Genomic DNA, 26,879 nt, shown 5'->3' with positions numbered 1-26,879 from the left:
ACTAAAAGTTGGGCGATTTCAGAGAATTTAAGCAACCGATTGATTAATTGTTGTGCTTAGACGCCCTGATGCATGAAAATAATACTTACAGTCAATTGATACCTTAGGAAAAGTAGCTTCAAGTACGTATCTAATTTAAACATTAAAATACTATATAAAAATAAAATTTTCGGACTAACTCGTTTTACTCCTTCGTGGACTAACTACATTTTATTTCGCATCTAATCAACCAATTTAAGTCGGTGTACTCATTAGTTGAATCGGTATACAGAGAAGGCGTCTTGCTTATTAATAATTAATATATTAATAATAATTATTAATAATTTTATTTCTTTTAAATGATCTAAAATTTAACTTTTAGTTTAATCAATTTTAATCCTTTTTCTAGTTTATTCGAAGATTAATTCATACATCTTTTTAAAATATGTATATTTAAAAATACATTTCCAGTGCTTTTGATTATTTATAAGACATTCTGTAAACTATTTTTGTTAAGCTATTTTCTTAAAATTCCTTCTCAACTTTTGTGGGAAGGATTCGTTTACTTTTATTAAAATGTTAGTTTCATAACTTTATCTCTTTTGTTGACAACTAATTGATGTAAAAAATTGCACAGACTTTACAAAAGTGTTTTAAGCTTTGGTCAGACGTGCAAATGTATAATTGAAAATTTGTGTTACTTTAAATGTTTGCTTTAAAAAGTAAGTCTCGAAGTTGTTTTTGTGGTTGCAAATTAAGTCTTACATAGTATAAAGTTAGTATAAAGTTTTAATTTAGGTAACTGGTATAACTTTAAATGCATTTGTGTACAAAATGTCTGACCATGTCCTTACTCTGTGTAATTAGCTCAATTTGTTGAATTTTAATCCGATCTCTTTGAGTGTACGAGAATTTATTTTCAATAATATTTACGACTTAAAAATCAAACGCATTTTTACTTGATTTTTATGTAAATTGCATTTAAAGCAATAAATCAGCGTTTTAATCAGTCGGTGGACGGTGCCACACAGCTGAGTTGGACTTGCTGCGTCCCTCCCCTCCTCTCCACTCCTCTCCTCACAATCATAGGCTCGTACTTTGTCGTAGTCGGTCGCCTTGCTCGCTACGTCTGTTGCGAACATGATAGGCCTCATGCATATGTATTGTGCATCTGCCTCTTCGTCTGACTGTCTGTCGCATTGCGTGTGCATGGCGCTTCATTAAAAATATTCAATAAAATCGGCTGAGGCTGAAACTGCAGTTGCCAGTTGCCCGTGCATTTAAATCTCAACCAATGGCCTACAATGGATGGTTGTTTAACATAGAAAATTGATTCCGTGTGTGCTGACGAGTATATGTTTCTTTGAACTTAATAAGATGCATGAAATGGAGAGATGTTTGCGATTATTAATTAAGGTAGGCATAATGAAGGCATTTCACATTTACCACAGATTGCTGGGCTCACAGTTGCGAAAGCATTGCCATTATTAAGGAAGGCCAGGAGCCATATTAAATTCCACTTATAAATGATTGTAAAAAAGGAATTTCGTGTAATAACAACTATCGCTTGCAGCACTCGGAGAAGAATTAAATAAAAAATATATGAGTAAGGTAAAAAAAAAGCAACGATTAACATCTTTCATTTATGCAATAATGAAGAAGCGGTGGGAATTTTATTCAATAATTCCAATAAGTGAACGTACAATTGCCTCACAACAATAGTGCTAATATTTCGAAGCTCGATTGTTGCCTGACGTCTGATCTCAATTCTGATAATTATTTTTATAGGTATCTTAAAGCAAACTATTTTGTTGTTCTGCAATTATCATTACCATTCGTTTAACGTTACTTATCAAGCAAATCAATTTAAGTGTTCTTGTAAATATGCGAGAGTTGAATCACTTTATGAAAATTATAGGGATACTTGTTGGTTATATTAATCGCTCAATAGTTTCTGATTGACAAAATAGTTAAAGCAATACACAACAGACGTTCATTCAATTTAACATTATTTACACAACTTGCTCAACAATTACAAAATCCCTCACTGGCTGCCAACGAAGTGTTTATTTTCACAATCACTGAGCCACAGTCTTCCTGCAACTATGTCCAATTATTTATTTGGTGGCAGGGAGGGAGCCCACTCGTACATACTTGTACATATAAAACGCTAATTAAATTAGCAGACGATGACGACCAGAGCGTTGGCATTTAATTGCACAGAATAAATCAGCGAACCGAAACAAAACAGGCAATAACAATACCAAAAACAACTGAACAACAACTGCCAAACAAACCGTACAAGCCAAAAAATGCTTTGGCCAAAAATGTGATCAAACTTTTGTCAGCGCCAAATTATCTGGCGCATGTACAATTTTTCAACAAACACATTGGGCATGCTCATGTATGTACATATAGAAATATATGTGTATACATATGTTTGTATGTATGTGTGGGTGGACACGCACATTTTAGTTGTTGTTGCTTCCATGGGTATTGGGCGCTCAAAAACAAAAAGTTAATTCGAGGCAATTATGTTGACATGCCAAATGTCCTGGCTTGGAAAGCCGAAGCCTGGCAGCACGCCATATGTGTGTGCGTGTGAGTGTGTTGGTGTTTGGGTATTTTGATTGTAGTAGGGTTTTTGAGTAATTCCCGTGACTGACTGCGCCAAAAATGCGCCGTTGGCCTCAACTTTATAAGTGCCATTGTGTGTGAGTGTGTGTGTGTGTGTGGGTGTGTGTGTACGTGTGAGTGCCTCGGAGCGTTTTCTAAACGCTTGAAAAACATTTTTGACGCCTGAACTGCCTGTCTGATTTGGGTTCGTCCATCTGAGTCGGAGGGGAGTATGTGTGCACTCAAAAAATGAATTGCTTTATTAATTTGAAAAATGTATGTAGAGGAAATTAAAAATAAAATAAAACCAATAAAACCGCTTTTCAATAAATAGATCAATTTAAATCTTGCCGAAATAAATTAAAATGATAATTAATGATTATAAAATTATTACAATTATTAATGTAAAGAAATCAGTAACTTTTTGGGGTAATTAAAAAACTGACATTTTTAACCCTTTCAGACCCCACGCCAAACTACTCAATATTTTTTTATGATTTTTGAAATATATGGTCTTTAATATTTTAATATTAATATCCTTCATGGATTTTCAAAACATCTGTTTTTAAATTTTCCGTTTTATTTTAGGTGAAAACCATTTTTTTTTGCCATAAATGACTGAAACTCATTTTAAACGCTAAAACTCATTTTTTAAAATTTAAAAATGCGTTATTTTTGCTATTTATTCGCTGTAATTTTAATTTTTAATTTAAGTGTCAAAACTGAGAAGTTTCTCGAGAAATTCACTCATATTCAATTAACTGTAAAGCGAATCGCGGAACCATGTGTGAAACAAACGTAAACAATCTATGCAATCTATGCAATTAGGTGTTATTAACGTTCGTTAAATATGAATGAAAATATTGTGGTCTGAACCAGGGTTTAAAAGGGTTAAACAAGATTTGAATAGTAGAATCGAGCAAGCCCAACCAATAAATATCCTGTATCCACTCTATGTGCGTCTTTAACTTTATGACAACTATAACTTCGTTAAGAGTTCACAATATATCACAATACCTTCCCCGGTAATTGGAGAATCAGGACATCAAGGTGGGTATTCGAGCACTTATAATTCCAGAGATCCTTGTGTTCCTACATACAAGATCATGGCTCTATCGACTTGTCTTGCGAAACGGATCAAGAATATAAGTAATTTGGGGGTCTGCCACGCCTCCTTCTATGTGTTGTATATGTCATTTGGGCATTTGCCATTTAGCTGAAGAAAGTTGGACGATAAAGCAACCTTTTATTTCTACTTTATATTTGTATTTAAAAATAGCAAAAAAGAGTATACATTTTTATATGAAGAAATTGCGTATAAAACAATATGATTTAAAAGTGAAACAACTTTGATATTCAACCTTGGTTGATGTGATATTTAAAAATAGATAAATAGAGTATATATTTATAAAGAAATTGCGTAAAAAACGATATAATTTACTAGTGAAACAACTTCGTTATTCAAGCTTGGTTGATGTGTACAATTCTATATAGTATGTTGTCGAATTATGTTCGATTTTGCTGAGTGTGTGCGTGTTTTTGTGCGCGAAGTTAATTTATTTTAAAATACGAGAATTTGATTTCATGAAATTTTTCATGTGCATCAAGCGTTGAAATCCTCAAACCCTATTTTGTTACCAAATTTGCAGTGCTCTCTCTCCCACTCTCTCTCTTTCTCTATTTGTTGTTGATGTGTTTGGCATTTTGCGTTGTTTTTGCTGCGGTTTCTGCCGCATTGTTTGTTTTTTGGCATTTCGTGTAATTTGTCGCTCTGACTAGGCAAGTTTTGTTAGCATGGTTCGGTTTAGTTGCCCTGGTTTATGCTGCTATGGTCTGCTCATGGCTCTGCCAGCTAGTTCAAATGTTTTATTATTTATGCGCTTTAGCGGCAAGTGTGTTTTTTTCTCATGTTTTTCGTTTATTTTTTCCTCACTACATTTTCAGCTGACATGCCAAAAGTTTTTGCCTCAATAAAGTTTTGATTTTTAATGGGTGGCGGCGTCGGCGTCGGCAGCGAGAGCGGGTTGTGGAGTTTGAGGCAATTACATGAAAATGCATTTATTATTGTTGTGGATTTGTTGCCGTTGTTTTGTTTTAGTTACTGCTGTTGCTGTTGCTGTTGATGCTGCTGCTGCTGTTGCTGTAAACTGGCATTAAAATTGCATGGCCATTTAAATTTTTGCATTTATTGTAAATTGTTTATTGTGTTGAAAATATGTTTTGATGGCTTTTCATATGAAAATTGAATTTGTAAATGAAATCAACATTTTAGCTCTTTATTGGCAACAACGCTGCACAAATGCATGACATATATGTAGGTGTGTGTGTATGTGTGTGTGTGCATAACGCTGTGTTCATAGTTTTCTTTTTGGCACGGCCATAGATCATTATTAGCAAAAATAATAAAGTCACCTGAAGAAAATTTATCAAAATCATAAATCATAGCAAATTGCTTCAGTTTTTCACCTGCATGTGTGAGTCGCTGTGTCGGTGTGCGTGCGTGTGTGTGTGTGTGCGCGCTGCTGTTTGTCTGTGTATGTGTGTGCATAATAATTTCTCAATACATGTGACGTGGTGGCGTTGAAATATTTGCAAGCTGGCGCGCTGGCGGAATTTTTGTTGCCAGCGCTCAAAGGTATGTTACGAAAAATGTGAGTGGGAAGAAGGCGCCGAGTTTGAGCCCAGATTGTTTGCAGTTTGAGTGCAAATAAGCGCATAGTAGAATGCATTAAGTTGTAATGCCGAGAAGGATTCGTGTTAGTTCTCAGAATTGCTGTGCTTTCTCTGCCTTTGATGTTCACTCAACTATTGTCTCATAGTTTTGCTTTGGGTGTACTCTTGAGTAAATATTTAATAATTTCGCTCTATCTGCAATGTTGAGGTAAATTTGTAATAATCCACTTAAAATGCTCTTTAATTTACACTTTAACTCAAATATGGACTATGAGTGCATAAATTGTGCTGAATTTTCTCTTAGTTTTGAATTAGCTACTATTTTGAGTTATACTCGGAGTATTTTGTTGATGCGCTCTTTCTCCACATGATTTGCTCTTCGCAAGGAATCTCCCTTAAAACTGAGTGGAGAGTGAAGAGCATTTTGAGTCGTTTTGAAAGGGCGCTACGTTCTTCTCTTTGCTCTTTACAATAACGGGTATGCGAGTGACTTATTTTGGAGCACCATAGAAGCAGTTGAGTGTTAGGTTTTTCGCTCTAGGCCTACTTGCTGTTAATGCTGTTATTATTATTTATTTCAGATATGAATCAAATATTCATTCATGTTTACATTTATGTGCTTGTAAAATTGTAATAATTGTTAAATTTATAATAACAAACACTTTAATTTCGAATAACAAACACTCACAAATGAAATAGTTGTCCAATATACAAGTAAAGTAATATATCATCTTTACATGCAATGCATTCAGTTTGTAATATAAGTCTCAAGTAAATAGAAATTGAAATGCATGGGACATTAAGTTGACCACAAATCTCGGCTAATAAGCTTTCAAGTTAATCAATCATTAGCTTTATTTTGTCGGTTGGCTGCATTTAATCAATGTTATTAAATTATCAATAAACAGGCATAATCCTGCTTAAGCAGCAAAAACAATGCAGAGCCTAGGGGCCGAGAGAAGCCGGAAGAGCAACTTTAATAGTCGGCTAAAGCTCAAAGAACAGCAAGCGCGCAAACAAGCGAACAAATAAACAATATGAAGCCGTAAATACATACATTTGATGAACGATGACGGCGAAGACGAGGACGGCAACGAGGACGAAGACGACGACGGGAGGTTGACTGTCGATGTGCACTTCAATGGTCGCTCCATTCAATTCCCGCTCATTCGCACGCTTTGTGTCGGCGACTTTTTTAATTAAAATGCAACGCACACACCCACTCTGTGTGGGCATTTGTGTGTGTGAGTGTGTGAGTGTGTGCGTGTTTGTGTGCAACGAACAAACACAAGCAAGGCGTTGATAAGTGGCGGGTAAATCACAATCGATGACGACAACAATAAAAATTAAGTTAAAGCACTCTTTAAATACCGTTAGCATGGGCAAGGCATGAAATAAATGCGTTTTAATACTCACACATACTCATATGCATACATACCTACATAACCTATATAGATATGCATAGTTATGTATCGTAAATGTATATATACTCGTAGTATAAGCATGGCATGCATGTCTGGCAACTTTTTTCCTCTTTTTTTTTTACTCCGCGCAGTCAAAATAACAAACGCCACAAACAATGCGAAAAATTAATTTTTTTTTAAATAATAGGCTTATAAAATAATTAAATGAAAACGGCTTACATTTAACGGGGCTGTTCGTTTCAACATTCGCAGGGTTAAGCGCCACAAACAACAACAAAAAAAAACAAAACTGGAAAAAAATGATGGAAAATGCTTGTGAAATTTTGCCAATGAATTGCACAGCAGCAACAGCAACAACTGACAATTAATTGTTAAAAATCAATTTACAGAAATGCGTTGCGGTTAACTCATTTACTTTACTAATTGTTGTTGCCCGTCGCTTGTTTGTTTTATTTTTTTAAATAAAAACCGCACAACTGACAGCAGCAGACAGAAGTTGATTTGATATCCCTTGAGCATAGGGAGTGACGAGGATATATGCGCAGCTTTAATTTGAAACCCATTCAACCCAAGCGCAGTCTATACATTTGTATATTTCTTTTCTATGGCTATTTAGGGAGAAAATATTTACAAAGAACTGGCAAGCGATTGTTCAGAGAAGATAATTGAGAATTTTGATTTACTTTACATAATTACTAACAAATCATAGCATTATAACTGAAGCGACTATTCACAATGTTAGAAAATATTAATATGATTTAGTTCGATAGAGTAAGGTTCGTTTGTGCGACCCCAAGCTACTGGTATGTCTCCAGCAACGAGCAAGGTTGATGGAACTCCAGGACGACTAAACCAAACTAATTCTTTTATAAACCGCCCAGGAGCTAATCACAGTTTAATACCAATTGTAATTGAAATTGTTTTATTAAATGAATTTCTACCAATTTGTAGCCCTCTCACTATGTTTCATCGTTGTGAAGCCATACAGTACATGAAAGATTGGCTTATGTTTTGGGAGAAACTGTTATGCCTGCATTAGATGAGCTCTCTACTCCACATAACTGCATGGACAAACACACAGCTAGCCCTATGCTGGAATGGAAAAAGAAACCAAAAGATGACCTATGTAGATAATTCAATTTGGCAAAAGCAATCTCAACATTAATTCCCAGGTAAGAAGTCAAATAGAAGGCAAGGGACAAACCCACTAAAAAGATTACTTCTTATGATCCATTCTTGAAAAAGATGAAGATAGAATCATGCATACTATTGAAGTATTAAACAGCAAGAAGAAGTAATGCAGCAACTTTTGTTAATATATTTGCCAACTATAAACAATTTGTTTTCTATGTTTTTTTTTTTTTTTTTTTGATTTCTTTACTTTGGTTAAGGTTGCCTGATGTCTGCGTATCTGCTCCTTCTCACTTAAATATTTGAATTTGAACTGATAACAATATTTGTGACACAATAAACATAATATTAAATAATTTAATATGTTCATCCTCTCCAGTAAAATAATGTGAAATTAATTATATACATACTTTTGCTAGTAGCCTGCAATTGTAATATATCTCTTTAACGTTACGTGTTCTACTTTCTGCTGAAAATGTTGTTGTGGTGGCCGTTTACGTTACATCGACAACCCAAGCTGCAATCTCTTGCTGGCTGTGCTGATCGAGTGTTGGTGATGTTGTTGTTAGCCAGGCTTTTGTAGTTGTAGTAATTGCTGTTGTGCATGCTGATGATGGTGCGCCTGTTGTCTTATTTTGTCTCATCACTTTGCCTTGCACCGTTCATTGCAGCAGCCGACATCACTCATACGCCACATTGCAACGGCCTCAAATGTAGCCACAGCTAGAGCTGCATCGGCGTCAACGCTAACGCCAACGCTACCGCCAACCAACCTTTGGTGTTGTCTGCCGCCTCTGCTCATTCATTGAGTCGTCAAGTACAAGTGCATTTGCATCGAAATTGATTGCTCACAAAACTGCCAATATGGCAGAATTGCCAATTTGGGGGCGTTGCTCGGTGAGTGTGTTTGAGAAGGTATTGCGGGGAGAGGGGTGTGGAAAAATTGGTTGCTACTATTGCATGCATTGTTGCTGGCGTCAACAGTTTGTTGATTAAAAGAAGCTTGATGCGATTCAAGCATGTGCTGTTTATCGTTTTTACGCCACTTTAGAAGGAAAGCCACATGGAATGAAAAGCCACAATCCCTGCTTCAAATGACAGCGTGTTATTATTTAAGTCACTTCACACTTGATGATTATAATTAATACAAGCCATGTTAGCTGGTAAATGTACATATGTTACAATTAAATTGACATTATTTTACTTTTAACTGTAGTTAATGCAGAAGTTATTTTATTTATTTTGCCAAAAATGATTAATAATTTATTAAATAGTTTCAGTTGTCCTGTGTATATTTAAATTTCTTTGCAGCCCATTACAATCTAATTCGCCTATATGTTTGCTGCAGCTTTGAACTGATTCTAGAAATCGGGACAGTTTCAATCTGGCATTCAATGACCCGTCAGCGAACGCTTTGTTCCATTTTCTGCCCCTAATGTTTTCTATGTTTTCTGCTTTATTTCAGCGCCGTAATAGTGAAAACGCTGTTTGTGCTCCACTTTTTGTTGTTCATGTTTGCTGGGTTTTATTGAAGTGAAAGTTTGTGCTCGGAAATATTTCATAAACAGTCGCAAAAGTTGGCTAAATATATGAGTATAGTGTGCAGCAAAATGTAAATGAAAATTATTTATTGAAGTGAAAGTTTGTGCTCGGAAATATTTCATAAACAGTCGCAAAAGTTGGCTAAATATATGAGTATAGTGTGCAGCAAAATGTAAATGAAAATTATTTATTGTAGTTGCAACTTTTGCAGCAGTAACAAAAATATATGCAGATGTTAGCAACATATTTACTCTGCCTTTGTTATTGGATAGTTTACGAGTATAACCTGCTAAAATCTTCAGTAAAAAGAAAAACAAAAATAAGCCAGGCAGGCAGACATCAAAAGGCTTTCGGTGTTGGTGACGATGAAGGGAGGGGAAGAGAGGGGAGGCGAGGCGAGCCGAAATGGCGCTTGAAGCTGTGGAACGCACTTAACGCATAACAGGCAGCAAAACACACACTCACACTCACACACAGAGGCATAGATACATGCAGGAGCTTTTTATTGCCTGCCAGCGCTCGTAAGTATGCAACAGTTTTTGTTTTTGTTGCCTCCTGCCATTGTTAGCGTTTTTATTTAGTTTCATTTGGCAGCGCACAGAGACACTCAATCACCGTTAATGAATGAAGCACGTAGCAAAACTGCAGCAAATGACAAAACAAGCAGACAGAGCAGAGCACCCAATGCCTCTAGCCCTGTGCCAGTTTTAACACTAGTTTGTGTAAAAGTTGGGACAAAGTTGGACACCTTTTCATGATTAGATGAGATGTGCTAATGAAGTTTGCAATGATTTCATATTTATGTATTCCTTTAAGTACTTGGGATTTCTAATTAATAACAACACTATACACAAGCTGTTCAAATATAAATTATCGAGATAATTACATATTAGTACTGAAGTCCAACATTATTGGAAAAAGAAAAACAAAGGGTGGATGGTTTTGAAGTATCGTATTGCCTTAGAAATTTGGCTACAAAAGACCTCTAGCATTAGTTTTCTTATAAAGAATTATTACAAATTTGTGTCAAAAAGTTTTTTCTTTTAAAACACTACAAGCACCAATATCTGCATCGATATTATAATGGACTTTTTAGTTCACAAATATTTATATATATAATAAACAAGTTCTTTTCGTTCTTTTTCTCATATTAACCAAAAAATGTATGAAGATAAGTTTGTATTTAAAGACAAAGTGTAGTAAATCGGAGAAGATATAAAATTGTATTGTATGTTAACCCTTCGTATGACTTTTTTTGCTGATTTCAATGCGGGTTTTTCCATTAGATAGACAAGGCAAAATAAAAATATATTTGTTTTTTGAAATTTTTTGATTTTACGTATTTTGTTTTTTACAAAGAAAGATGTGTTTTATTTTTACATTAAAGTTGTTTCTGGGGTTGAAAAATGTCTGTGAATGAAAATTTTAAAAGCAAATTATTCATTTTTTTAAAGCTTAATGCGACCCCACATTTTTCACACCTTGGAAGGGTTAAAATTAGAGTTTGTAAAATTTCCTTTTCCTTACATGCAAGATAGTCAAAATATTTATTTAAGCTAGCGTTATAGGCTGCTGTTGGCTGGCTGGCAAGTGTGGTAATGCGTGTGTATGGGTGTGTGTGCTTAGGGTGTAGGTATTTGGGTGTCTGCGTCGGTGTCTGTGTGAGTGGCGCTTAATTTTGTTTGAAGTGGTTTTGGGCTCGCGCCATTGGCAGCTGAAACTCCAGCGGCCACATGGCGTTGCCAACGTTGGTCATAGTTTAATGCAACACCTTTTGCAAGCATGCAACCAACTGCAATAGCAACATTGGCCTACGGCACTAGCAAAAGCAACAGCAACAACAAGAATGTGCCAATGTTGTCAACTCTTTGGCTCGGCGTTGTGACGTCCTGTGTAATTTGTTTCTGGCGTGTTTTGCAACAATTAGACGACGGCGGCAATTTTACCACTTTGCTCAAATTTCTTATTTAATGCGCTTGCAAGTGACGTCTGATGTTGATGTTGATGTCGATGTCGATGTTGTGTTTGCTGTTGGTTGTTGGCTGCCAAAAACCATTGCGCCTAATTGCTGGCAATCATATTTTGTTTGCCCAAAAAAGGGGCAAAAGCGGACTCGCGCAATCAAGTCTACGGGCGAACACGTATATATAAATGTGTGTGTGTGTGTACACATACATACATAAAGCCAGACATAAACTAGACAGCCCAACCTTGGCGTTTGGCTAGGCAAATCAATCAATTTAAAAGCAATTGCCGTTAATGTGCAACGTTTGTTTGGCAGCTGTCAAGGATGTGTGTGTAGATCCACACACTTACACACAAATATATATACTTGTATAGTTATAAACATGGCCCGGAAAGTGAATGAATTTCTTGGCTTGTTGGTTAAAGCTAAAGAGCTACGGTTGAGTTGAGATGACAGCCCATTGAGCCGAGACATTGACTTTGAGTAGCTTCTTTGTAAGCTACTGATTGATGTCCTTAAACTCAGCACAGCACACGCTGTGCTTTAAAATATGTCAGAAATATTGCATGCAACTAATTATACAATAACTATATAAATAACTCAAATTGACATCAGAGCGACAAGCTTCAATGCCCTAGATTATAATAGTTGTAAATGAAATGTTATTTAATAAATAAATTACTATTTTCGGGACACTTAAATTTTGTTCTAAAGCGTGATCTAATTTATTATAATTTGTCATATTTTATAAACATTGAAATTATATTTCAAAATTTGTAATTTAATCGTATGGTATTAAGGTAAAATTGTTTTCAAAATAAACTAAATAACATAAAATAAATATAAAATAATAAAAATACTAAAAATAATAAAATAAATAATATAAAATAATAGAAATAAATTAAATAATTTCTTTTAAATTATGTGGAAGAAGTACGACTGGTTTGAAAATGTTTTTAAGGTAATAAAGGCATTTAGCATTCACATATTGGAAGTCGATTTAACGTAAAAGTTGTAAAAAGATCCCAGTCGTAAAAATAAACAAGAAAGGAATGCTAGAGTCAACTGTTAAAAACATAAAATTTATTCACATTATTTTAAAAAATTTAATTCATTTAAAAAATGCTACAGAAAAAATTAACAAACTTGATGGACTCATCTTCTCATACTGATAAATAATATATGTAGATATATACTTTTAGAAGTCTGTCACGACTCCTTCTGTGTGTTACCTACATTCGCACTAAACTAGTATACTCTTGACAGGATATTCTACAGGATATTAAACTTTCGTCCTACTACTTAGTCCATTGCAGCACTGAAATGACAATCTTATAATTGCATTTCTTTCATTTTAGATAGAACTCAAATAAAGATAAAAGAAGAAACAATGAGACGACATTTTTTTATTGGAAACATAGAAAGCACAGACTAATTCGACATATTTTGTTTTTATTTGCTTTGAGCTTGAATTGTGAAAATTTGATTTGTTAAAAAAATGTCACAACAACGAGAAACAAGCAATGGCACTGATTCAACGGCCTCGTCAACCGCCGGTGCACAGGAAAGTGCGACTTCTAGCTGGAATTCTGACGATTTCGAGTGTCCTGTCTGTTTGCAGAGCTCTCTTTATGCCACACGTCTACCCTGTGGCCATGTTTTTTGCTTTCTGTGCATTAAAGGTGTTGCTGTCCACGATCGCCGCTGCCCCATGTGTCGCAGCGCCATACCACCCCACTTTCTGGACCATCCAAAAATGATAGATGGCCATCAATACAATTGCGCTAGGCGCGGAACTATGGATGGCTATCAATGGTATTACGAAGGACTGAATGGCTGGTGGCAGTATGATGATCGCACCAGCCGTGCTATTGAAGCGTCCTTTCAGAGGGACGACAAAGTCTGTGTTTTACACATTTCCGGTCAGGAGTACGCGATAGACTTAGAGCAGATGATGCAGGCGCGTCTAAGTGATCCGATGCGTCGTCGACGCATTAAACGTGATTTGGTTACCATACCCAACAAAGGAGTGGCCGGTCTGAGCATCCAGGACCACCCCAGCAGTGCCAATAACACAAATGCTTAGACAGCCGAGATATTGACGACCTCATTAGCTTCTAACTAACATCTTATGATAAAATTAGCTTATCAAGAAATCTAAACTATGAGCAAACCTGTGCTACAAATTTTATATTTTGTAGCTACTCTAAAATAAATAAGCGCATATTATTTTGTTTGCATTTTAATGTACCCACAAAATACTGTAAGCAACTCGCTTCAATTTCTCTTGTTCCGATTACCCAAATCCGTTAAATAAGAATGGACATAGGAGCTGCAACTGTGTTGGGAATGGGGACGGTGACGGGAACTGCAACTGCAACTGCCAGTGGAACTCACAAAGTCAACTGACATAGCACATCCAAATCCAACTAACAAATGTGTCAACTCGAACTGACAGCTGGACACGTGGATGGTCGCATCCATAAAAAGCTAAGCAACCGCAGTCGGCAAAACGGCGAAAGTGTGCAAAATGTTTCGCTAAAAGTGCGAAAAACTAGCACGGCATGATGTATAGTTTCCATCGTACTATACTCTTACACACACACACACACACACACACACATAGTATATATTCACACGCTCATTCATATTTACAAATGTGCTCTGCCATACAAAAACACTTGACAGACGGTGAGGGTTTTTGTTGGCGCTCCTGTCGGTCTGGTGGCATTGACTGTACGAGTAATATGCCAAATACAAAGCAGCAGTGGCAGCAGCGGAGTATGTGGGTGGAGGGCGATGGTGGGGGAGGGGGGTTAGTGTCTACTGTTGAGCCGTTGCATATGCATGGTCCGTGCAAAAAGCATGCACCATACTTTTAGGTGTGCGATAAAGTGAAAGCAGCGCCCGGCAGCTCAGCCATCCAGTCGGCCATCCAGGGAGCCAGGCAACCCGTTCGAGGCAGCATAAAAACTTTAACTACTTTTTCAATTGTTTGTAAAATGCAAATGCAAATTCAGCGTCACCAACGTCCCCAACATCGCATGCTGCTGCACAGTGTTTCTCAGTAAGCATTTTTAGTATAATTCACCAATTTGAAATGATATCATGGTACTAGACTCGTTGGTGTCGAAATAATTATTATTCATGTCTGTTCGTTTTCCAAAGAGATGTGAAAAAAAAAACAAAATATCTTTATCTTTATATGACTTAATGTGCCTATGATCTCGAGAGTTGCAAGAATTCTTGAAAATAAATAAGATTGCTGTAATATTTATATAAATACGAGTATATTTTGTCGTTGAAGCACAGTTTGTATTCAATGATTTAAAAGTATGGAATGGTATTTAATTAGAGCCGATTTTTTGGAAACATTCTGACTGAACAGAATTCAATTTCATTTTGAAATGTTGCTTCAAAATGTTTTCAAATAATAATTTGTCTTTGCCTAAAATTATTGAAAGTTTATTCTTCTTTAATGGCTTCATTAATTGTTTCTCTTGAAAGCTAAAATAAATTATATACAATAAAAAGTATGAAGCAGAGATTCAATATATTCTCCCTCTTTTCTATAAAAATATTTCAACGCCATGAAAAATGTTGAGAAAACAAGTTCATGACTCTATTAGTTATAACAGTTTTAAGATAAGTGACATCCGAAGGATCTCCCCACAATTTACAATATTTTTCATATCTATTTAAAAAATATTGTAAATACTGCATTGCATATTTATATAGATTTAAGTGTGTCCTATAGTCAGTGATTCTCCACCTTCAGCTTTAAACTATATTTTATCATGTGTTATTTAAGTATTATAATTTGTTATTTTAATTTAATCATACTTCTTCTTTATCTTGAATTGCTTTTTTCTTCTCCTTTTCTTTTTTGTTAGGTCTAATAACCTCTCTGACTACTCTTTGCTGTGAATCGGGACATAGCTGGCCGTTTAGAAAATAAAATTCCCCCACTGAGTCGGATTTAATAAAATAAAAATATATACTATGGATAATTTTTGTATTCCCTTTAATTTTTAACTAGTTTAAGCTGCCATATTGGTAGCAGAATATTAGTTTAATAAATTATAAATAATGATTATAAAAAAAATTAAGATAATAAAATATATTTCGTAAATGCAAACTCCACTGTGCGCCTGCTCAGTGCCTGCCGACACTGACGTTGTCTGCCTGTCTCCTGCCTGCTGACTGCCTGGCTGCCATTTTGCTTGTTGGTCATATACGTTATGCATACAGCAATTTTGTTGTTGTTGCTGTTGCTTCTGCTGTTTCTGTTGCTCTGTACACTTTTGTTCTTGTATCTGCCGCATTTTGTTTGCCTTTGCTGCTGCTGCTGCAGCTGCAGCTGCTTTTTGCGCTTAGCAATAAGGAAAAACATAAAGAAATGATAACGCTTTTAAGCCATTCGAATGACATTATAAGTTATATCAGTGTGTTTGCACATACGAGTATGTGAGAGAAAGCGTCGTATTGGCCACTTTATATTGGGGCCGCACATATGGCTTATTCAATTAGAAATTTATAACATGCCGGGAGCCCCATTTGCTGTGGCGCGCTGCCAACTCGTTCAACGTTTATGAATTTCCACTCATAAGCTTGTGAATTTTGTGATGTGTGAAAAGCCCATAAAAGTATGCAACAACTTGTTTAGACGTCGCACAATAAAGTGATAGAAGAGGAACATTTTCCGTTACTGTCTGTCTGTGTCTATGTGTGTGTGTGTGTGTGTGTGAGTGTGCAGATAAGTGAAAGGCATTTCGAACAATAGGGCCAGTTTTTAGATGCACACCTGAGGCATGTAATAATTTGTTTGAGAACAGAATCCGCTTCATTAATTCAATAATTTGCGAATTCCTGAATGGATTCTCTATAATCGCAGTCGATTGAATCTTGTAGGGAAAATAAAGAATAGGATTTAACAAAGTTTTCATTATTAAATAAAATAATTTGTGAATTCCCAAATGGATTATCTATAATCGCAGTCGATTGAATCTTGTAGGGAAAATAAAGGATTTAACAAACTATTTATTATTAAAAAGGGTAAGAAATAATGAGAAGCATAATATATTTTGTGGCAGATATTTAAAAAACAAGTTCATTTTGCTAGGGTTTAGCTTTTTCAAAAGCCAGTGCTATACAATGGAATAAAATTATGGCCTTTTCCATCAAGTGAGCTTTAGAAATGCTATATTTTAGGTACATTTTTTTAGTATCCAAATATCTAATAATAAACTGGATTAAGTAAGTTTTCTTCCTAGCAAATATCGTTTTAATAAAAGGTCTGACGTGGGGTTGGATTTAGTGAAAATTGGTTTATTATTAATATTGGTAATTTCCAATTGGCGTTTCTAAAACAAATCAATATTGATGACGGCAATTAACTATTTTTTTATGGATAGATTGATTTATAGTAGGGAAAATACTTAAAAATATAAATGGTCTGAATTAATGCTAAATCGGTTTGGAATTGGTCGTTCTATTTTTCCTCGAGCGCGATTTGTTTTGCATGAATTGCCTTGAACAGTTGCAGTATTAGCATTCAGCTGCACTCGGATAAGCCTCATCAGTAACTAAATCTGCAGTCCATGCTATGCTGTGCGGTATGCAACAAATCGTTCATGATTTCGATCATCAATAACTAATTTACATTTGCGCTAAAGCTGCACAAACAAAGCACCAAAGAAATGCCGGTCAGAAATGCCGAGGACGAGTGCCAGCGGCTAACCTCAGAGACCCACAGAGTGTGGGGGAGGGGGATGGGGATGGGGGACTGAGATAAGAGTGACGGAGAACGCAAAACAAAAACAAAACGACACCGCCTGTTGGTGCAGAGAACGCAATGGCAACAAAATATGTTGCATGCGCTGCACTTAAATGAAATGCCAACAATTCAAACAGTTAAATCGAATGGCGGGGCAAGCTGCAAGTGGCAAGAGACAAGAGGATGAAGGAGGTGGCAGGAGGAGGATGAGTGAGGCGACATCCAACGCTGCGGGGCGTTAGCAAAAGCAGCTTCATTTTGGCGTATAATTGAGCGCACACAAAATATGCGATGCCGAAACGAGGAATGGGAAACAACAGAAGCGACTAGTATGCACAGTGAAGAGTGCCTGGGAGTGGAAATAAATACAAAGACTTCTCACTGACCAATAGAAGCAATATTTGTTAACTTATTTGTTAACCTACACTGTCTGTTGCGCACGCGAAGTGTCCAAACAGAGAAGTGAGCTCAAATAAAGGTATTTCCAATTAATATTCTGATTTTTCTAAAAAGGAAGCATGAAAATACTTTTTTGCCTCCGTTCAGTTTTTTGTTTTTAATTTAAATATAATTAGAAATTTATTTTATTTATTTAGTAAATCAATAAATAGTGCTGTCGATACATATACAAAAACTATGATTTATATTATAATATCATATTATAAAATAAAATAAAGATATTTAATAATACGACGTTATAATTTCAACATAAAAGATAAGAAAGCCTAAGTAAAAACTATACAATAACGTCTACTAATGCCTCCGATTCGTTGAGGGAATTTTATTTGCCATTTGGCCAGCTATATGTCGTCAGAGACATTATAGACCTAACTGGCAAAAAAAAAAAGTAATTATAGAAGGAAAAGTAATTTTACTTAACAGCTAATTAAGCATAAAGAGAAAAAGTAAAAGGGAAATCTCCAACCAGTCCGGCAGAGATTTCCCCGGAGATGCCTATAAAGGATAAATTGTATAGAACAGAGAGAGAGAAAGAGAGAGAGTTCGGTCGAAAGCAAATGAGAAAGATCATTGTACTTATGTAGAACAAAAGACCCGAATCTATCTAAGGCTCAAGTCTAGCTGAAGATTGAAAAACACCTTTAGATTCCTCCTTTACAATTATTCAGTTATTCAGTTGTAATTTTCAGTTATTCGTACTGCACTGTACTGTTCGACACGGGTTTGACAAAGATTTGCGGAAGTATGAAATTTTACTATTACTTTGTCGCAGCAAATAGAGCGGAACTCAGTCAACGAATCTGACTCAAAGTTGAAGTCTCAGCTGAAGTCTCAGTCGCCGCCAGTTGATTGTGCAACGTCTGGTGTGGTGATGAAGGGCGTGGCAGTGCGCCGGCTTGCAACACAATAGACTTCAAACGTGCTGCCAGCAAATCAATGCAAGTTGCAATGGGAGTTGCTGTCGTTGTTGCTATTGTTTGTGTGGGTTTGTGCAATGTGTGAAATATTTTTGGCATGTATTTTTCGGTAATAGACGACTGACTAGCAACGAGAAGTGTGCAATGGCTATGAAAATAACTGCACAGGAACTACTGGAGAGGGGCAAGCTAAAAGCTAGTCGAATGTCGGGAGGGTAGCAATACGGGCAAGCTGACTGTGGCATGTAAGGTGCAGGTGCAGCACAAACATGACCCTTTGTGGCACGATTCTGCCGTAGCATGTGGTGGCACTTGAATAATTTAAAAGCCATTGCTTGTGGGCAACGATGGATGGCTATGACGCTTTATGAATGGCATCTCTAGATGCAAAGTGGGAAAGAGAGAATGATAGGAGAATGAATAAAGAGACGAATACACAGAATATTATTAGAGAATGAAGCGATAGAGAATAAAATGTACGGTAATTGCAGTAGGGGACAAACCTCAAAGAACAAAATTAGAAAAGGTTTCGTTACAAATTAGTTTATGGCGTCATTAAAATGTAAATATTTTTAGTGACATTTAAATGAACTGAAGTTGTTGAAGGGAATATGCCGCATAACAAAGGAGGAGTTTAAATAAATAGATTAAATAAATGGGCTTCAAAGTAGAGGACAGTTACTCTTCCTCCATCAATTAATTGTGGGTAGTGTTGATTCTTCTTTTTAGGTCGCCTTAATTTCTCAGTTGCTTGCAGAACTAAAAGAAATAATTATAATGCAAATTTCCATCAGCACTCAACCAAAATCTCTCTTCCCTATCTTAAAGGCTCATTTTTTAGCCATCTCCGGAATTTCTAAGCACACACGGCTCTGAGAGGCTTGGCGGACTGGCAAAACAAAATCATCCCCGCCGTTTTAAAATTGCTTTTATTTAATTAGTTCGTTATAAGTTAATTTGTGATTCCTTTCTCTTATGAGATTTAATTTGATGTAAACACTTTAATTTTATAATATTTTCTCAGGTCTATGATTACAATTGACTGTGATTCGGGACATAGCTGGCCAATTGGCAAATAAAATTCCCCCATCGAGTGGGAGGCGTTTATTAAACATATTTGTAATTTGATAAGGTTTCTCCTATTTAGGCTTTTTTAGTTTAGAAGGTTTCATTATAACGGTGTACGTAGTATTTTCACCTATGCCGACAGCTTGTGTTTGTATACACAAAATTAAAATAAATAAACAATAAAATCAAAATAAAAATCATCAATGGTTGGACATCATCCTTTTATCATTTTTTATCTTTTGTTAAAGGTTTCAAATTCAGTTAACATTTTTAGTATTTTATCTAGCGTTGAATAATTATAAAATCCCCCCTTTTTATACATTTTTGTTTTTAAGTTACACAATTAAACACTTTTTTTTACCATTTGCAGCACTTTCCAGTGTTGATTGTGCAGCGAATATTTCTGTGGGAAGGCAATCGAATAAGATGAAATAAAAAGTAGCAAGGCTCGTATTTGAAAGCTAATGTACATTTATTATTTTTGCGGACACTATTTGGTAGCACCGTCAAGCCACAGTATCAACAACACTTCGACAGCCATTGTGGCATTTGCTCATAAATTAATAGACGTGTGCGCCTTCACTATGCTTGGCACATTTCCGCTTTAATAGTTAATTAGTGCCATTTGTGTAAACGTTAATTGTTCTTGTTAACCGGTGCCTGTGCCTTTACCTACGTCGTCGTCGTCGATGACGATTGCGCTGTGGGGATGCCTTGTCGTTTGCATTGCCAATTCACTTGACTGTGGTCGTAATTGTTTATCGAAACCAAATGACCACGCAAAGACAACAGGAACCGTTGCTTCATCCAACCGACTATGCCTTCTGTCTCTAACTGTGCGTGTGTGTGAGTGTGTGTGTGTGTGTGTGTGTGTGTGATGCAATATGCACATAAATTGTTGCATACCAAGCAGACGCTTAAAGGCATTCGGGCATGGCGTTCTGCGGCTTGTGCTTCAATTGCATAGCAATCTAATTTTCCCAATGTGGGTGTGCGTGTGTGTGTGTGTGTGTGTGTGTTGGTATGTGCTTGTTTGTATGTGCCTGGCGTTTTGTTGATTGATGGGTTAACCAGAAAATCAATATCACTATGCTAATGAGACTTGCATATGAATTCGCACACCCACAGACTGCATAGCACACACCCACACACACACACACACACACACACACACACACACACACACACACACACACACACACATACACACGACACTCTGCATTTTCCGGGCCATCTGCTTAGCTTTGACTTTGGCCTCAGTTTTAGCAAAGCATTTAAAATGGTGCAGCATTGGTGAATAAAGTTGGCAGCAATTCAGCAAAGTGTTTTCTTTTTTTCCTTTTAAGCCAGCAACTTAAAATTGTATTTCATTTACATAATAGCCACCACAGCAATAGTCACTTAATTATTGTCTCTATTATCAACATTCTCATCAACAGGCAGCCCTCTCTGCAGTTCAGTCTAATAAGCCATGAACCGTAAAATGAAATCAAATGCCAGCCCCTGATTTCAAATCGAACGAATGTTCAATGACAAATTTTATGCGTCAGTGTTTATCCATGTGTAGGTGCGAATGTGTGTGTTTAGGGGCATGAATAAGTTTTAGGGTGACCAATAAATGCGCCCACAAAATTTCAACAAAAAAATTTATTATTCATCAATAATTGTTTCCCAATGTAAATCTGGCTTGAAAAGAATGGCAATAAAATGATTATCGCTTTCAATTATCGGGCGCTAGAAAATGACTTTTAAACCGTTATGAATAGCTAGAAAACACGCTAGAAAATGGGAAAGAGAAACAATTAAAAGTAGCTAGGGAAAGGGTAGCAAATCCAAAAAACGTCTAGAAAATCCACTCAAAAAGATATAAAATCCGCTATAAATGGCTAAACAAAACTGTTATAAATAACTACAAAACCCGCTCAAAAAATAAACAGAAAACCCACTGCTGCCAATGGCTGCCGATCTAGCTTTCAAAAGCTTTAGACAACGCAGATATATTTCGCATTAAAAATATATTTTTGGAAAACCTGGCGACTCTTAAAAATCATAACCTACCAGGAAGTCATGAATATTATTGTTTCCAAATGTAAATATGGTTTTAAAAGAATGGCTAGAAAATGGTTATCACTTTCAGTTATCGGGCGCTTGAAAATGGCTTTTAAAACCGCTATGAATAGCTGGAAAACACGCTAGAAAATGACAAGAAAAGCAATAAAAGTAGCTAGAGAAAGGGTAGAAAATTCGGTAAAAATTCGACAACAAAGTGGCTTACTAAAAAAGATTAAAAAAACCGCCAGAAATGGCTAAAAATAACTGTTATAAATAACTACAAAATCCACTAAAAAATAAATAGAAAATCCACCCAGTTTTCAATAGCCTCAGATAACGCGGTTCTATTTCGCATTAAAAATATTTCCAGAAAACCCAACAAAAACAAGAAATGGCGTGTTTATTTTAATTTTAATTTTTAATTTAATTTAATTTTTAATTTATTTTATTTTGGCCATGAAATGTTTTTCCTCCTCTCAGCTCCAAAATTATTTCGAATATTATCAAACTTTTTGGTATTATTTGTTCGGAACTGCCAAGGCAGGTGGTGGTATTTTTCCAATTCTTTGGTTAGGAACTTTTTAAAAGATGCAATATTAAGGAGCCTTTACAATAAGTAAAGAGGGTCACCCCAATGGCATCATGTGCATTTAGGTGGAGGTGTGTTGCACATAACTTAGGCCTTTTATTGAATTATTAAATTGTTTATGTTTCGCCATTGACGCGTGAACGTTTATCTGCCGCTGCTGTCCATCTGCCTGCCTGTCCGTCCGTGCACATCAATTGGGCGTGCGTCCGTACTTTTGTCTGTTCATCCAAAAGCCATTTTGTCAATTGTGTGTGGCGCTGCTAATTTAATTAGATTTTAATTTATAATTTGTGTGCATTTTTGTGCTAAAGTGGCCGTGCAGTATAATTATTGTAGTTTTTTGTTTTCCATTCCATCGAAATTGCTAATTACAAAACGTTTCTAATTCGCGCAATACACGCTGCGGTTAATAATATGTAAATGGCACGTTTTGTTGCAACATTTACATGTTCGGGCTCTTCACTTAATGAGAGCTTTTAAAATTATTGTTTTGCGTAATTTAAATTTTGGCATGCATTTCAGGGATACGCCATTTACTTTGCAAGGTTTTCTGAGCTACAATTGGCTCCCAGTACCAGGTCCAGAGATTAGCAAGAGTAGATAAGGATCTCTCGTAAGATGTGTGAAAATGCTACTTAGGATGGATATATGTAAGCGACAATTGTAAGATGTATACATATATGTAATTCTTGAATAGTCAAAAGTCGACGTTCATATTCCAATTATGTAATAAAGTTAACCCACAAGTATATGGCATCCGTAAAATATGAAGAGAACATGTTGAATAGCGTCAGAAAAGAGTCTTAAGTTTTGCAGCGTTCGAAGCCAGATGTGCGATATATAAAGGTATTTAAAAGAGGGTAAAGAAAAGTCCGTTGAAATAAAGTATATATTTCACTATCGAGATAAAATGGTATTACACTTTTATAAAAGTTCTACGTATTCGATTGTTCAGATTTTCGGGAGCATTGATGACTGATCCTCTTTCTTCAGCCACCAATCAGAGCTAGCAGAATTCTGAAGTTCTATACCCTTCAGCCAATTGGTTTTTGAGTCTGATAAGGATTCTGATGTTCTCATAAGGACCATTTATCTAAATTCTATACATCATGGATTGTCCAGATTCGAAGGTGCATTGACGACTGATCTTCTTCCTTCAGCTAACAGACAGATCTTGCAGAAATCTTAAGTTCTGATAAGGACCTTTCATCTAAATTCTATTCTAATTTCTAATGAATTGTTCAGATTTTGGGGAAGCATTAATAACTGATCTTCATCTTTCAGCTACCAGACAGATCTAGCAGAAATCTGAAGTTCTTCACTAATCAACCAATTGACTTTCGACATGAAATATTGCTTTTAAATAATATAAAAAATCGTCATTAAATACATCTTTCTCAACAAATTGTCAGGTGCACAGATTTTGCTCAATTTTCTGCCTAACTTATAAATATGCTGCCATTTCAAATCTCCTTCTAATTCAGATCTGTTCTAATCAAACCCCTTCCGGAAAACCACAGAACTCTGGCCACAAATAAATGCTCGGAATGTAATTTATCTTAAATTTCTAAATTTCGTCAAATCTGTTATGAATTAAGACTGCTACCTTGGGCCCACCCTATTTGTAAGCAAATTTTCAATTTTCATATGCGCAAAACACATTCGACATTCAACCAACAACTTTAATTATTCAATTTGATTTGAACGGATTTATGGTTCAAATGGCGTTGACAGTTCGCAACCGCCTGTCAGTTGTTTTTTCTTCACAGCAATACGCTTTTTAATTACTTTGACATGTTGCCATTAGCTGTAAAATATAATTAACTGCCGCAAACACGATTTAAATGCAAATAAACAAAAGTAAAACTGGTTAAAATAGCCATCTACTCAAACAGAAACAAAATAAAACGCCATGACTTTGGCGCAAAAAAGGGGCAAAAAGTAAAATGCGTATGCCAATTGAATGTAACAGCTTAATTATATTTTTCTGTTTTGCAATCGCGACAAATACAACAAGAGCCTGTGCAACTGGTCCTGCCGTTTACCCATAAAAGGGTCAAATCGACTTTTAAATATACTGTAACCACACGAAGCAACTTACCCGGAGAATGTGCAAACGGCTTTATTGTAAGGTGCTTTAAGGCTTTGTGAGTTGCAGTTGCAGTCTCAATAAACCAGCCAGAGGGCCTGACACAGCTCAACGAGCTAGCAGAAAACTTACAATGGGAGTTCGTTCATAATAAAAAAAATAAGAGAAAAATAAAAGAAAAATAAAGTAAATAAACCAACCTTTGTTTGCATCATATTGTAGCAGGCTTTTGCTTAAAATTCTTACGTCGTTAGCAACCCATACCCTAGTAAAGATATATTTGCTTTGTGTTCTAAATATATGATTTTTTTTAAACGGTAATTTTTTAACAATGTGTTTGTTTTTAACCGACTTCAAAAAAGTAGGAGGTTATCAATTCGTCTGTATTTTTTTTTAATGTTTGTTTTTGTTTTTTACCACCGACTCCAAAAATAATAATAATTCTTCTACCTACAGAAGAATGCACAATTATTAGTTTACTTTTTAGCGCATATTAATTAGAATATTAGTTAGAATTGTTGTTTATTTAGTAACGTTTCTGCCCCAATATTTCGTAGGCCTTATTGTAATTTCGTTCGATTGTTTTCATTACTTAAACTATCATAACTTCACAAATATCTTTATAAACTCTTTTGGGGCAGGGTATAAACATGAATTGCATTATAATGTGCACACACTCCAAACATACATACATGGGAGAAGTTGGTTACATATTTATCAATTAATTGAGTAATGCGGTATTACATAAATGTTTGGTCTGCTGTTGAAGCCTCCGAAGCTGCCGTTGCTCCTGATGCCGCCTCCTCGGGCATAAGCGCATTAAATCGCCGCAAAATATGTGTAAATGATATAGATTCGAACAGCATTACAGATTTACAGAATTAATTGATAAGACCCGTTTGGCAGGCGCTTAATTTATGGTGTTTAACATTTCAATTTGCAATTTAAAATCTGATCGGCGAGCACCTGCAAAATGACAAGTTCAATAATAAAAAAAAAAAAAAACAACAAACGAAGTTAACAACGATGTGATCGCAGTTATTGATAGCAGATTTAATTCAAAATTTAACAGAATTAAATTGTATTTGGAAAGCTATTTGCAAGATGCTTCGTTTTAATTTATTAGTTGGCTGTACATTTTTTATTTATTAGTTTTTTGTTCTTGCTCAAGAAAGTATTTATGATGTAGAAGTTTCCCAACATCAAACAAATAAAAGAGAGCATAGCATACTTTTATGTTTTGTTAGTTATTAGGAGTGGAGCGTCCTTTTTTAAACTTTTAAGAATATATACAAATAAAAAACTAACCTATTTGAATGCCATGTATAAGCTCTATTATATTTCCTTTTTTTTTTTTATTATAAAGCGCTGTTAAATTAAATCTCTACTAATATTATAAAGAGGAAAGATTTGATTGTTTGTTCGTTTATTTGAATCGAAACTACTGGGCCGATTTAAAGGATGCTTTCACTGTTGGGAAGCTACACTATCCCCGATTAACATAGGCTTTATTATATATTTGCAAAAAAGATGGGGAGGTGTAAAAAAAATTCCTAAAAAATTCTTACAAAGTTGTTGTTAGTTCAAAATCATACTCGAAACATTATGTCACTTTAAATATTAAGGCAATACTTTTCAAAAATCCCCAACCAAATAAAAATTGAGGAATTGCAGGAGAATTTAAGTGTAGCAACCATTATCAAAGACCCAGCAGCTGGTCAACTAGCTCCTTACACCGAGAATACCGATGATCCCCTCATCATCCCATTTAATTTCCAGTAAAAACAGTTTTCGCGTTTACTAAGTATTAACAAAGCCAAACCTTCTACTAATTCAGTAGGGATCGACTATGTATGTTTTATTTATTTATTTAGTAAATCAACAATAGTTCTGTCGATACATTCCATTATTAGAATTTATTTTAACATTTTAAATATATATTAAAAAAAAATGAAAATGATGATATGACTTAATATAACATTATAATCCAAACTTAAAGAAAAGAAAGCCCAAGAAAAAGCTGTTCAATAACGTCTATTAATGCCTCCGACACTTGGGGGGAATTTTATTTGCCAATTGGCCAGCTATGCCCCGATTCACAGCCATATGTGGTCAGAGACATTATAGACCTAACAGTAAGAAGTAATTAGAAAAAGTAAGGAGTAGAAAGAGAAAGAGGAAAAGAGAAAAAGAAAGAGGGGAAAGAGCGATAGAGAAATAAAGCTTAATCGGTTGTGCATCTAGCCGATATGAACGGCAAACAATTCCTTGCTGGTCTACAAGGAACTGAAAAATTAAGGCACCTAAGAGGGCAGAGGAGTCAATCTTCACCTATAACCAACTTGTGGTGAAATACTACTCCAAGAACAGTCCTACGATTTACTAAAAAGGAAGGTTTATAAGCATCAATCTACTAGAGCACGATGGCAAGCAGAGGTTGGGTATGTTGACCTACCATGGGTCGGAGCTCCTGTAAATCAATGTATTTTGCTGCCACAGAATAAAAAAAATATATAAAAAAGAATAAAAAATCAATAAAAAATTAAGTACTACTATCCAAACTATGTTTATAACTTTACTCTTTTTTAGTAACTCATG

At 35.5% G+C, this 26,879-nt stretch overlaps 2 protein-coding genes across 2 annotated transcripts in view; both read left to right on the top strand.

The window, feature by feature from the left end:
- The first annotated feature begins 12,829 nt into the window (after nt 1–12,829).
- LOC115626088 (E3 ubiquitin-protein ligase rnf146-like) lies at nt 12,830–13,417 on the top strand. Its single transcript, XM_030521341.1, has one exon. The coding sequence runs from the start codon at nt 12,830–12,832 to the stop codon at nt 13,415–13,417; it is 588 nt and encodes a 195-aa protein (XP_030377201.1).
- Nucleotides 13,418–14,333: 916 nt separating this feature from the next.
- Nucleotides 14,334–26,879, top strand: part of LOC115626087 — an 82,394-nt gene continuing 69,848 nt past the window's right edge. The window contains exon 1 of the mRNA XM_030521340.1: nt 14,334–14,398. Coding sequence (XP_030377200.1) covers nt 14,334–14,398 — 65 coding nt within the window. The remainder of the gene's footprint in view (nt 14,399–26,879) is intronic.

The sequence above is a fragment of the Scaptodrosophila lebanonensis genome, unplaced genomic scaffold (genome assembly GCF_003285725.1).
Source record: "Scaptodrosophila lebanonensis strain 11010-0011.00,11010-0021.00 unplaced genomic scaffold, SlebRS2 tig00000080-arrow-pilon, whole genome shotgun sequence".
Classification (NCBI taxonomy): Eukaryota; Metazoa; Arthropoda; class Insecta; order Diptera; family Drosophilidae; genus Scaptodrosophila; species Scaptodrosophila lebanonensis.
Note: the sequence above shows the minus strand (reverse complement) of the source record. Positions and strands in the feature narration are given on the sequence as shown.

Excerpts from the sequence above, each read along its gene's own strand:
- LOC115626088 (XM_030521341.1), top strand. The coding sequence starts at position 12,830 with ATGTCACAACAACGAGAAACAAGCAATGGCACTGATTCAACGGCCTCG.